Source organism: Ischnura elegans, chromosome 2, assembly GCF_921293095.1.
Source record: "Ischnura elegans chromosome 2, ioIscEleg1.1, whole genome shotgun sequence".
Classification (NCBI taxonomy): domain Eukaryota; kingdom Metazoa; phylum Arthropoda; class Insecta; order Odonata; family Coenagrionidae; genus Ischnura; species Ischnura elegans.
Window position 1 is genome coordinate 79650013 of NC_060247.1, and position 14304 is coordinate 79664316.

Below are 14304 nucleotides of genomic sequence, written 5' to 3' on the forward strand. Positions count from 1 at the left end.
CAGACGAGCTACGTGGTATATGCAGTTGGCGTTTCCAATCTGTCTTTACTTGTTTGAGGGGTTAATGCTGCACTTGTTTCTTTGAAAATTGTGCTGTTTGGCCAATTTTGCATATTAGTATAGTCTAGTTTTAAATAGAAAACTTAGTGGCAATCAATTAGAGCTAAAAAATAAACAGAAATACCATCAGGAATGTGTCGCGTTTGGTCAAATTCCTTATTAAATCTCATGCATATCATCTGATTGTCGAAGCTATCGAGACATCTTCGGGCCCAGAAAGTCATTCACCTGGCATTTGTCTTCTAGAAATGGAGAATTGAAGCAGGTAAGACAAAAAAGGTCATTCGGTGAGACGGGACAGGGATGAAACACGCTTCAATTATTCTCGTGTAATTTGATATTTTCCTTAAAGACAATGATTTATGGTCTGTGTGATTTCAGAAACGAAAAAAACAACAGAGGCACAGGCTGATGGATGGCTGAGTGTGGTTTTCTGAAATCTGTGACATAGTTAATGTTGACGTGATTATTATCCTACAACGCTGAGATTCCCCCGATGATTGTTAATCCCTTGGGAAGAGTCACACTATGTGCCAGACGTATTTTGCCTTTTTCATTTTCCACGGCTGAAATTCTGCTACGTAAACACTGCGAGAGCTTTGACACAAAACGGTTCATGAGTTGGACAAGAATCGTATCCGATGGTGCATTTGAAGAGAGAATCGGAACTCTTTCCACCCTTTGATTCACTGAATGCGTTGCATTCAATGAAGCTATTATTTAATATTTCGGATCCAAATCCGATGTCTTCCATGACTTTGGATCAGATGTATCCGATGACGGGCAATATCTGCGGATATTTGGATCCGAGGTATCTGATCCAACCATCATTAGTTAGTATGTATAGCTAACTATAGTTGCAATTTCCTCTGATTTGATATTAGAGGTGTAAATCATTTTTGGATTCTAGGAATTTTTAATAAACACAACATTTTTTTAGGATCTCAACATTTTTTTCTTCTAAAAATTGTGCACTTTCTCTCTCTATTCGCTGCAGTAAATGTCCTTTTCTTTTCAGAGCAGCTTCTTCTTAAACAGGAGACCTACATGGTGACAGAGATTAGACTCTGAGGACATTTTTTTCTTTCCTCAATTCTGCAAATGAGGGAAAAATGGATGTGGAGAGCAGTTCTCAGGATGAGGTAGAAGAAAACATAAAGGAAGCATTCGGGAGGGAGAGCAATAGTCATTGCAAATCTGTCTTTGGACCCTTTTTCTGGAGCCAGTTGTTCCAGTACCCCATCCCTATCTACAACCTCTGCATTTGCTTCTTCTTCCCCTCCCTCACAGCCAAACAGTATTGTGTGGGTTGATAACCTGGTGGACCTTCCAAATATCCCTTTTCAGGAAAATAGAGGCCTGAATATTTAGACATTGGGGGACAGGCCGAAGATTATTTTGATCTCCTATTTACGAATAGGTTTTTCAGCTAGTTGCCGAGGAAACAAACGTTTATGCAGAGGAACTATTTCTTAAAGGTGTCATCGAAAGAGTTCATATTACGGACTGAAAAACCTTATCAGAGGAGGAGATCAAAGTTTTCCAGGGACTTATCTTCCACATGGGGATTTCTTTCTCTACACCAGCTAGCCTACTACTGAAGAACTGATACAAAATTTGGGCATCATTACTTCTCTCGTAACTTGTCCCGGGACATGATGGTGAGACATGTTCTGTATTTTGACAGAAATCCAATGGATCAAAGATCTAAGGACCCCATTTTCAAGATTAGGCTTATTGTTGAGCACCTTCACCATATTATTGAAACAGAAAATTACACTCGGCAGAATCTGTGTATAGTTGAATCTATGGTGGCTAGGAGAGGAAGGCCTTTATTCCGCCAGTACATAAAATTGAAACGCCATAAATTTGGTGGCAAATTTTATGCATTGACGGAGCCAGATGAGCAAGTTCATCGGTGTCTTCTATAAGTAGGATAAAGGACCCTGATGTCGGCAGTGTACAATATAGGGACAATCGGGCAAATTGTGAGGGTGGTCCTGGGCTCTGCCTCAATCCCTGTTTCAGGGAATACCATACAGATTGGATTCAATATATTGCACATATTTTGGATATTTTAAAAAGTGTACTTACTGAATATATTGCGTTTCATATCCATATCTAACAAGAGCTGTGTACAAATAACTACCGAATCACACAGAGCCACATGCAGGGTTGATAAAAATCATGATTTTTTTCAAAAAAATCATTTTCGTTGATTTTTTTTATTTAAATCGGATTTTATTGAAATTGGATTTTATTGATTTAAATTGGATTTTATTGATTTAAATCGGATTTTTTTGATTTAAATGAGATTTTTATGATTCTCCATTCATCAAAAATTCAGTTATTTGCAAAACGAACCATTTGGGCAGCATATTGGAGAATGATCGTTTGTAGAAACAACAAGAGGCAACATACTCTAAACTTAATACAACATTTAGTCAATCAGGGGAGAGAACTATGGAAATGCCAATGGTATCAAATTAAAAATTACACCAGCATAATATAAAATTGCCATTGGAAGTATCAAATGTGCTATATATTATGCGGTTCTAAAGCATATGAAGTTTAGAAAAATTCTGTAATTGCAACTTTGTATCGTGCCTACGCTTAGAAGTTAAATCAGAAAACATTTTTTTTTCAACGGATACACTAGTATTCTAACCAAAGCCATTTTTTTTAATTTTCATGTTACATGCATTCCTACAGTATCATTTCTATTTAAGAGCCACCATTGTGCTGATAACTGTCGATTCATTGTATTAATTAAGAAATAAAAATCAAAATTATGCACTTGCAGCTTCCTTTTCTTACTGACTCTTTAAAAATCAAACATATAGATCACATTATGATTTAAATCACCTGATTTTTAAAAATAAAAATCAAGTGATTTAAATCAATCAACCCTGGCCACATGTACATTTTATGTGCATAATGTGTACGGCAATATAAAGGCTGTAGCTTGTATTTCAGTTATTTAAGCCTGGCGCTAGTAAAATATGGGGCACATCAATTGACGTGGTGCCAATTTTTGCAAAAATAATTAAAATTTTTACTCAAATCATACATGTATAAACATGCATAAGGAACTGCACTAAACACAAATTAAGTAAAAAAATATTTTTTAATTGGCCTGATGACTTCCGTGAAAATTGGGCCCGCATTGAGTGTGTTAAGAGCCAATAAATCATCTTGACAACTGGCATTACTATCGGGGGGGAGGGGGATGAAGGCCTCACAGGAAAAAAATGAAACTACTGTCTAGTTTAGACATATAACAACTGCATCTCCTTTAAGTGAAATAGTAAGTGCCAAAATGATGTAAAATGTACTTCCAGGCATATCATTGTTCAAAAACTTTCCTGGATCCCTGTTGCTTAGGCCCCTCCATCCCTCCCAAAGCATATTCCTAGTTGCACCACTGATCTTGACATAGTACAAAAGAAGTTTCTAAGAGTAGTCAATTTGACTAATTTTACAATTGTACGATTTTAATATACACCCCTGCCTCGCATAGTGCAATTTCGCTTAGCGCAAATTTGTTCCTCGCTGAAACATCACAACGCAGTATAGCCCAATCATAAAACTTTAATGCTGTGATAAAAAGTGAACTTGCACTAAGTACACACGAAATTGCTACCATTTTACGTTTATTAATAGTATTGCTTGCCTCAAATCTTCTTTTTTGATTATACATATATTAATCGAAATCATTTGCTGTGCAATGGCCAAAAGCATTACTCGTCATCTGGTCCAGATAACCGGCCTACCCAAGTAATTTAGCTCCTCTCCTTAAGAGAATGACAATAGTTAATTTACATCATTAATTAAGCATGGAGCCACTGGAAATGAGTTTTTTTCAGCATCACAGTTTGAGACATAATTTTTGCCGTCATAGGTTATCAGGCGATTGACTTCAAGGTAGAGAGTCTATGCTAAAGCCTTCAAGGTTATCGGTATTCACAGGGGAGAAATGGAGCGGTGGCCAAGTTAATAATAATAATAATGCATTGTAAGTTGCGTACGAATAGCATCAACACAGAAAAGGGTCCGCTATAGAGTCTCAAACACAATGGCTTCTTTCCCTCACAGCAGTCGTAGGCCCTCTGCGTCTCAGGAATACAATGTAGCAGTAGAAGGTGATTTTGATAGAGCCATACAGAGTAAAAACCAAGAGGAGAATAGCAAAAAATAGGAATGCTGGTAGAAAAATCAAGAAGTTATCAAGAAAAACCATAAACCAAGACGAGAAATTGAAAGATTCCAATTGCTTTGAAAATGGAGAGCGTCAAAGCGAAAGTGTGCAGAAGTTTAAACTCACGATGCATTATTCTGAATAAAGACGAAGTTAACAACAGTTAAACAACAGTGTCCAAACAACAGTGTGTAAACAACAACAGTTAAAACAACAGTGACCTCAGTCACTGATGTTTTAACTTCGTAACCAACTTCAACCAAGCAGTCAACTCATACGGAAAGTTCATTGTGAATCTGTACAAAAAGACGAGAGTGGTAATCGCTCCGAGACATTCAGTGAAAGCTCTCATTGGTTCCAGAATTTTAAACGGCAAGCAGGTATTTTCAGTGTGGTGATATTAGGTGAATCTGCAAGTGTTGATAGCGCAGTAACCGCAACATTTTCTGATAAACTCCAAGCTGTGATTGAAAGCGGCTCTTTTCCCCCTCAACTAGTTTTTAGTGTTGACGAGACAATATTTTTTTGAAAAAGAATGCAATCTCGTTCATTCATTGTCATGGAAGGAAAACCGGGTCAGGTTTCAAGGCATTTAAGGACTTTTTCACGTAGCTGCTAATGCCTCGGGGGACTTTAAATTAAAGCCAGTTATGATTTAGCATTCACAAACTCCGCGAGCAATGAAATGGTATTCAAATTAGCACTAGCCTGCTATTTGGATGAGCGACAAAGGGGCCTGTGTGACACAATAATTTTTTATAGACTGGTTTGAAAATTTGTCAACTGCCGGTAATGCATGGCAAACCCCTAAAATAGCAGATGTTAGCCCACCCGCACAACAGGAAGGAATTTCAAAATCACGTACGAATATTTTTACGTGAATAAAAGTATTTGAATGCGTGCCTACTATCCTTAAAGATATTTTAAGCTCTAAAAGTTTATATGAATAAGGTTTTCTACGGCTATTGATAGGAATATATATGGTTTGGAGGAAATTCGATACCCAACACCTATGCTACCATGAACGCATGCCTATCTTCCAAGTGTTAAAATGCTCTCATATAATGCAAATTCATATAGCGCAAAGACCCAAAGAATGCATCCCTTGAGCTGTAGGAGGCATGGGTGTGCTGCTGTCATTTCAATACGCAGATTTCTTCCCTTTATTTGAATATTTTTTATACGCATTACTAACTCCTGTATTTTTTCATATTTTCTATTATTGCTATAAGTTCTCCTTTACTTCTTTCTACTTTTTATGTACGTTAATTTTACTTACTAATTCCTAACTTTTCATAAATTTAATTCTTAATTTATAATTTTAATTACTAATTTCAGTAATTGTTCATATTTTCTATTCTTGCTTATAGTTCTGCTTTACTTCTTTCTACTTTGTATGTGTCAATTAATTGCTACATATTATAGTCAATATGATTAATGCTTAATTTGATAGATGTTGGTAACTGTATATACTGTCCATAATCATTTCTTGCTTTTAGTTGTTCTACCTCTGTTATCTTTTGCTGTCATTATTTTGCTTAATTATTTCCAATTTGATGGACATGACAAAGCCCCAAACCTCGGCCCCCATGGTGAGAGTCGACAACGATAACCAGTAAACTAACTGATCAATCTGTCGGAGGGTGCACTATTTTGGAATTATATAAGGCTTGTTAAAAGTAATGCATGAAAATTAATTAATTGCAGCCAAACTAAGGCCCAATCAATGGAACCACTCCTAGTTCTGAAATGTGATCGCAATTCAGGATTCCATAAAAAAAATATGACATTGAAAAAGGGGGAGCAAGGTAGCTGGTCTACCCTTGTAAGTAGCATAGATATTATTTATGATTACACATCCAAACGTTTTGTAAAATAGTTAACCACCTGTAGTAAATGTAACACCTAATTTTGAGTTGTTTGTTTTGGATTTTGGTGTGACGTAATACAAGCAATAATAAGCAGCAGAGGTGGAGTGAGGTAATTGTTGTGGTTGTTGACGGCGGAAGTGAAAAGGGGGGAGTCGGATTGTGATAGTTATGGCGGGCGGGTGTTTCCTTGCTCCCGAGTTTGTATTATTTAAAGTGCAATAAAATATTTGTAAGTGAAGTGAAACTCAGAGAAATTAATTAAAACGTTACACATTATTATTATAAATACCCAAAGTTTATCACCAATATTATACAAAAAATAAACATGGCCAAATGCACATTTTGTCTTTTTCACAAAAATCAATTCAATCATTCACCTACATACACAAACATAACATCTATTTTCTTAAAATAATACTAGCATTTAAATGAAATATAACACATAAATAGGAAAATATAATCTCATCAAATGTTGCTGTGATTAAAGTATTAAAATAGAATTAATTTTTACAGACCTGTAGCTATCTACCCCACCACCTTGGGCCTGAAGCTCTTTTATTTTACGAAAAATTATGCAAGATTTTCTAACAGCATTTCTGTACTTATCAGCATGGCTAAGATAGTGATCAGGCACATTATCCTGAAGTTCAGCATCTGACAGGAAGTATGTTTCTGAAATGAGAAAATTTATGGTTAAAATAACTTTTGGTGGTTTATGAATGATATCCCATCATTGTTAAAACGTCAATAAAACAATGAGGCCCCAGTTACCGATTATGTTACCAATGTGCACTTGTGGTTACAGTCGTTATCATACGTTCCAACAAAATTGTTTGCATCCTTGACAGTGGTGATCCCATTATAATTAATAAAGTAATATTCAACCCGCATAGCAGAATTACATCTCGGATACGTCTCGAATATCACATTTTACGTCTCAGAGCTTCAGAGAGATCTCTGATATGTCACTATGTCAAAAAAATGGTCTCTGAGATGTCATTATGAGACGTCTCAGATAAGTCTCTGAAATACCTCATTATACTTTATACTATGGTATGCTTTAAATTTAGGCAAAAAATAATTAAACGCAAATTATACAGTTATGGCACTTTTCTCGATCATTTTTAGCGACAAATTTTTGATGGATGGCCTTTTGAAAATAAGAAACCCATATTAATGTCGTGATTTTAATAATCACAACTGCAGAATTGCACGGAAAAAGATATATGGAAGGCATTGATGGCGTTTAAATAAGTTTTTTTTTTAATATTCCTGAACGTCTCACGATTACATCTCTGAGACATCTCCAAGACATAGTGGTTTGCTGCTATATGGGAACCTTCACCTTCACAGTCAGTCACAAACTAATAGTCTGCTCTAGGAACTATCATTGACTGTTTTCATTTCATTGAATGGAAATATTTTACTGGGAAATGGTTGACCAAAGACAAATCAGTTTGCATTCAAACTCTAACATGCATTTGGGAGCAACTTTACCATGCCAATATTGAGGACTGCACTCTAGATTTTTAGTTACATGGGGCACAGTTTTCGGACATTTAGAGGGGTAAGGTTACCAAGCACAAGCAGGTATGCAATAGCCCAATATTGGGTCCTATTTAGGTATTTCTGCTTAAAGAGGGCAACATATTCTACGGCTCAGCAAATTAAATACAGCATAATGGAATATGACAAAAAAGAATGAAAGATGGAACTGGCAACAATAGCATACCTAAACCACAGCAAATACATGTTACCTTCACCTGCTGAGTAGGTAATATGGAAGTTGTTTACCTAGAGGATATTACAACTAATAACATACTAATACAATTAATTGTTGTAACCTGCAGAGGCATTTGTGTTATATTTTGAATTACATTCAATGAAAATAAACCGTATTAAATATACTATTAGACAGAATAAGGGGCAAATTGATTCATAAATGAATTCAGGTCCAATGGGAGACTATAATGTCAACAGTATTGCCAGCAAAGAAGCTGAATCATCTTCGCCATGAACGTTCCCATTCAAATACAAGTGCATAAATTTTATCTATAATTGATCCACATATACCTCTGTCTTTCCTTTCTTTGGTTTTTTCTGCGCCTCCGTCTAAAAAGTGGGTTAATTCTAGAGGGTTAAATGTACACTTTTTCCTCTCGTTATCTAAATCTTCATTGCACTTCTTCCTGTTTGCTTCAGAAACACCCATCTTTACGCGTAATTAGCCACTGCGGAAATTTTTTGCAAGCTATTTTCGCGGAGCTCGGCATTAACTTCTTCGGCCAGCACAACCTCGATTCCACCTGTTGAAGAATATGCGCATCTTGATGCTTAGCTCTATATATCACATTTCGCTGATAACCTGTTTCTCCCTGAAAAACAAAACAAATACTGTTTTCATAAACTTTAAAGATAATACAAATTTTCACGATTTAAAATATTTAATATCATTTTTTACTTAAAAATAACATTTGGTGCAACATAAATTCGTAATTATTCAAATAATAATATTCAACACTTGAGTTGACTACGGTTGCGAAACATACGCCATCTTGAGTCTCTACCACGTCGGTGACAGGCCGCAAGGATGAGGTGAGAAATGCTTCCTTCCAATTTTTTTAATACAAATGTTTTGCGCTCTTTAAATTCGCAGGCATTCTTCCGCAATAAATATATGAATATGTAGTTTTGTTTTTTGCTTATTTTTAATTGAACAACTTACTATCTAGTATTTTATTGGCATTGTGGTGGACACATGGTGGTGTCACATGGTGATGTTTAAAGTCAGGCCTTCATAATACAATAATTGTTATTTTAGGCTGAATTAGACCTTTATTTTCGTAATACTTTATGTTAATCGTGTATTTTATCTAAATTTTCATGAATCCATTTATTTTTGCAGCTCGTTAAAATTACAGAAGAGGCTTGCCGCCTCGGTAATGCGATGCGGCAAAAAGAAAGTATGGTTGGATCCTAACGAGATTAATGAGATTGCTAACACCAATTCTAGTGAGTTTCGTATGGCTAATATTGAGAAGTTGGCTTTTGTATGAATACGCGTTGAATCACGTATTGATAACATCCTTTCCCTTGCAGGGCAAAATATTCGTAAGCTTATTAAAGATGGGTTGATTATTAAGAAACCAGTAGCTGTACATTCGAGGGCTCGCGTTAGGAAAAATACCGAGGCAAGGAGAAAGGGAAGGCATTGTGGTTTTGGAAAGCGGAAAGGTACAGCAAATGCTCGTATGCCTCAAAAGGTTAGTAAATAAGTATCAAGGCGTATTTCATATGGTTGTGATATTTGGCTGCGTGCGGCAAGTGCTTATTCGATTGTTACGTATTGCTAATTTTCTTCACAGTTACTATGGATCAATAGAATGCGAGTCCTTAGGAAACTTCTGAAGAAGTACCGAGATGCTAAGAAGATAGATCGTCATCTGTACCACCAACTGTACATGAAGGCAAAGGGTAAGTTGCTTAGTAAATACCCACCCAGAATATTCTTAACTATGCTCACTTTGCGATATCGGCGGGTACCAAATCAAGAATTGCATTGCCACTTGTTGAAGTAAATATCCTAGATGGCTATGTGGAAAAGAACTCATTCTTCTGTGGTCAACCCTTATCTTGTGAAACATTTCCATCCTATGTTATAGTGGAAGCAGTCAAATGATAGTCTCCATAGTAGGGAAGTAGTTCGTGACGATGAAGGTTGAATATCACTTTCTGAATGATGGAGTTAAAATGTTGAAACATGCCATCCAAGCTATATGATAGTGAAGATTGACAGCAGGAATGATTCGTTCTGTTGTAGGGATTTAACTGAATGTATAATCGGAGGGAAACAAATTGGGCATCTATTCATTGATACCTCCTGTATAGGTTTTCTCTGGATAGTAATGCACATAGAAGTCTTTCTAACAAGAGGGGTGCTCATAGCTATTTATGTGTTCATAAGATTCGAAAAAATGTTTTTCCATGCTCAAGGTAGTTCGAAAATTTTTTATGGATTCTTCTAAGAAATGTGACATTTGTGCTACACACCCTCATTTCTACACGTTGGTGAGAATTGTTTGTGAAGATCTAGACAACCTGTAGGGCCATTCCATGTCAAGTCATCCAGGAGTTGACACCCACTAGTCACACATTGTTATGAAAATTTGTGCCAATTTTTCACTGACATAGATAAGAATAAATCCAAAATTTCAGCTCATTCTGACAATTTTGAAGCTAGAGGCTTCTAAATTGATTCAATCATTCAAAATTTAATGGAGAAACATATGATACTAAAAAATGTGTAATAAAAATGTTATAACTCAAAACCCCACTTATATTTTTACACAATTTTGAAGATAATTTTATCCTTTTTGCAGTAATATTAATTGTTTAGGTGCATCTGGAGAGAGATTTTAGCTATGAGTTTTTACTTAATCGATGCACGGATCTTACACAAATCATTTTTTTTGTGTTTGGTATTAATTTTTATTGTGATAGAGGGTTATGGTTCACAATTTTTAGTATCATATGTTGAATTTGAATTTTAATTCATTGAATTTTGAACAATTGAGTCAATTTAGAAGCCTCTAGGTTCATGTCAATTTGTCACGTAAAAACCAGAATTCCTGCATGCTCATTCCGCATGCACACAATGCTTTGAAATTGGAACATCGAAGAACTTTGGGTGTCAATACTACTTTTTACTGGATCATTTGGTGTGTAATGGCCCTATAACAAGACAGAATAATCATGTTACCCATTCAAGAATTACAGAATATCTTGTACAGCAATGAATCAATTCCAACAGAATGATGCAGGCTGCCATCATAAGAATTTATGTAGGTGAAAGAATATTCCAGTGTAAATCAAGGAGGAATTCCTCAGAAGTTTGAATCATGTTACACTGCTCCTTTTGCGTTCTTTTTGGTGGGACGTCCTAAGACTGGTTAGGCTATTTTATAGACTTTAAAGATTTCAGATTTTAAGTTATTTCAAGTACTTAATTTTATTAAAGGCATTATATTTTTTCCCAATGCTATACATAGAGCTTAGAACCATAAATGGGTTATGGTACGTTATGTATGAGATGGCAGCTGGTTAAATGACCACAGTCACAAAATTAAATATGTCAAAATAATCAGGCTGATATATACCTGTTGAGGTAACTGACTTCACAACTGAATGCTTAGATGATAATACACCAAGCTACAGCCATATTTGAACATTTTCTCATGGAAATTATTTTCATAGTCTGGGTTGACAGCATTGTAATAAACTGCTCCGTTTTTGTGTTCCGATGCCAACTCTTACGTAATATCGCCAGTCACTTCTAGTCCTCTGGGTGTGGGTTATGTGCCAGTGGACATTGTGAAGAAATGGTATGGGACTGAAAGCAGGTGAGCAGGTTTCATGTGAGCCCTACCGTCAGTACTTCAAAGCATCTGTGTGTATTGAGTTTCGTGATTAGTCCACATTCGTGTGCTCTAGTGATATTTATGGACTGCATAGGATGAAAGATTTTAAAGTTTTAGCTTTAATAATCCTTCCACTTTTTCTGGTTATTTAAGATATCTGTTCCCCTGTTAATTATGTAGTTGTTTTTTATTGTTAACTCAACGTGAAGTAATATTTTTCTTTCACAGGTAATGTTTTCAAGAATAAGCGTGTGTTAATGGAGTTCATTCACAAGAAGAAGGCTGAGAAGGCCAGGACAAAGATGTTGAAGTAAGTATTTCATTTAACATTGGTTTTATATTCATTTGTTAGATTTATGATTTTTAAATTGATAGAAAAGCATTCTTGGCAAGAAATGGTCAGAATTCCAAAGGAATTGGAAGTCAATTATTTGCTTCATTATGAGTGGCCTCAAATGTAAATAAAATTCCAATTCTATGAATGTGTGTAGTGTGTTTCTACTTTTATGTGGCTACTGAACCCATAGCTTAAAGTAGACATTTACAATTGCTACAATTAAGTACACTATATTGTATTCTACAAATATTAGCAGAAAAGCAACTTTACCTTCATTTAGTTGAAAATAGTTTGTTGCACTCGATTCTTTTCTTTTCTAAATGCATGATTACACGATATATTAACACATACGGGTTAATGTCTAAATGTATAAACGCGAGAATGAACACCAAAAATGCACTGTAACCACCCAACTTTTGCAAATGTATGCACAGGAAATGGAATCTGTTCAAATTTGGTTCACGCATTTATACATGTTCCGTTCTGAATCGCTAAAATCGTTCACGTAAATGTACATTAACTTGTACGTGTTTATGTACCGCATAACCAGGCCTTAAAAGAGCAATGCATTTGCATTGCAAGTATTATTTTGATAAATTAATTTTTTAAAGTTGCTGAAAGCTTATAATTTTCCAAGGAGTGGAAAGATAGGTATTTCCTAAAATTGGAGAGTGCATATTTGAATAAAGTTTCAGAACTTTTCCTTGTTGGCACTCTCCCTTACTTAAACCTCAAAAGATTTGAGGTATCTACTGTTTAACCAATAAGTTGGTATGTTGGCAACAAGTCTCCCAATCAGTGTGTTTGATTCCGGTAGGGCAAAGTGGGGTGAGGTATGCCCTGTACCTCACCCCTGTATCTGCTATGACCAAAGACCTTGTGCCAGCCGGCACCTTATTGCTTCAAATATCCAAATGTGAAGTTATTGCGGTCAGACCATAACAGTACCATTTGTGTAGTTGGTGATAGTGAAACTTTTGGTCATTGAAACTAGTTCTCCATCTCCTTGCCAAGATAACCAAGGCAACATGGTTTTGTGATCTGTTGTACCACCATTAGTAACAGAACAAAATGACTTGTGCAGGGTTAATTTTCTTTGTTTCATTTTGAGGGAGAATATTTACATTAACACAGCAAAATAGGTTAAGCCATAAAATTTCAAGACAAGTTCTCAGACAGCAAAATAATATGATGAATGTATTCAAACACAAGCAAGTGTTAATAGGCATGAATGACTGATACAGCTGATGTGGTGTAAATTTGAAACGTCAATTTCCTCAAGAATTTGAGGCCTGAGCTTTTTGATTGATTGTGCTTTTTATTCAGAAAATAAGTAATCTGAAGCGAGCGATAGCTATTTTTCTATGTTTTATCTACTTTTATTGGTGGTGTTAGCTTGTTCAAATATTTGGGTTTAAATGTAAAATAACTTGAGAAAGGCCAATAACTGGTGCAGAAGTCTGCCATGAGCTGACTATAATTTGCTTTTTGGATATGTGATAATCTGAGAATAGATCATCCCGCCATTGTCACTTGCCAGAGTGAGCATACAATGGTTTAAGGCTTTATTTTGCTGTCAAGAACAATACATAAACACTTTCCCTACTCGACCTCAATGGAGTTAACTTCTTCAGGTGCACCAAATATCTATTCCTGCGGTATCAGTTGCCATGTGGTGGCTCACTAAATTATTGGTGGTATTAGTAAAACTATTTGTATGACACGACTTTGAAGCTAGAATAGAATGTCATATTAAAGCGTAATTTTTCAGCATTTTCTTCTATGCACCTGTTAGCTTCTGATTGGGCCCAGGGTCTTCTATATTTTACAGACTGGGAAGCCAAACAATTGTATTGATTTTCCAATTTTGTTTGTAATGTTTTTATGAGTATTATTTTTTTGAATGGAATTTTTAATAGAATCTTCTCATTTACAGTGATCAAGCTGAGGCCCGCCGTCTTAAGGTTAAGGAGGCTAGGAAGCGTAGGGTTGACCGCATCACCCAGAAGAAACAGGAGCTTCTGCAATCTTACCAGAAGGAGGATGACGCTGCAGCTGCCAAGAAGTAATTTTTGAAAAAATTTGCTATATCTGTAAAGTTGGTGTGTGCAAGAAAATAAACTTTAAAAGTACATTTGTGTTTCTGAAAAGGTATGCCTTTTATCATTTATCCTACTTTCATACAGTGTTGGCACTGGTCTGGGAAATTTGGTGGTGGTCTGGGAAAACTCTAAAGGCAATGTCAAGGGATGAAATTTGTGGTTGAATCCATTTGAGCTGAGAGGAAGGCATTATATTGCCATCCTGGCCGGGTGGCAACTTTGTGCTCTTCGAGGCTATTTTTACTACATCACTTAGTTTGATGGTAGACCTTGTTTCATTTTTTCATGAATTCCTGATGTATGACTGGTTTTCTACTGA

General features: G+C 35.8%; 2 protein-coding genes across 2 annotated transcripts in view; one reads left to right on the forward strand and one right to left on the reverse strand.

Annotated features, from left to right (window-relative positions):
- LOC124154036 (probable peroxisomal acyl-coenzyme A oxidase 1) overlaps nucleotides 1-8469 on the reverse strand; it is a 56038-nt gene extending 47569 nt beyond the window's left edge. Inside the window, exons 1-2 of the mRNA XM_046527517.1 lie at nucleotides 8203-8469; nucleotides 6645-6801 (exon numbers count right to left, since the gene is read on the reverse strand). Of these exons, the coding sequence (XP_046383473.1) occupies nucleotides 6645-6801; nucleotides 8203-8341 (296 nt within the window). The 5' untranslated portion in view covers nucleotides 8342-8469. The remainder of the gene's footprint in view (nucleotides 1-6644; nucleotides 6802-8202) is intronic.
- Nucleotides 8470-8599: 130 nt separating this feature from the next.
- Nucleotides 8600-14017, forward strand: LOC124154037 (60S ribosomal protein L19). The gene is made up of 6 exons (XM_046527518.1): nucleotides 8600-8724; nucleotides 9035-9141; nucleotides 9229-9392; nucleotides 9495-9603; nucleotides 11775-11856; nucleotides 13820-14017. Exons 1-6 carry the CDS (start codon nucleotides 8720-8722, stop codon nucleotides 13950-13952), a joined length of 600 nt encoding a protein of 199 aa, XP_046383474.1. The 5' UTR covers nucleotides 8600-8719; the 3' UTR covers nucleotides 13953-14017.
- The last annotated feature ends 287 nt before the right edge of the window (nucleotides 14018-14304 follow it).

What these genes read in the sequence shown, in the direction of transcription:
- LOC124154037 (XM_046527518.1), top strand. An exon ending in ACTGTACATGAAGGCAAAGG is followed by an intron (nt 9,604 to 11,774) that starts GTAAGTTGCTTA and finishes TTTCTTTCACAG; the next exon opens with GTAATGTTTTCAAGAATAAG. An exon ending in GCCAGGACAAAGATGTTGAA is followed by an intron (nt 11,857 to 13,819) that starts GTAAGTATTTCA and finishes TCTCATTTACAG; the next exon opens with TGATCAAGCTGAGGCCCGCC.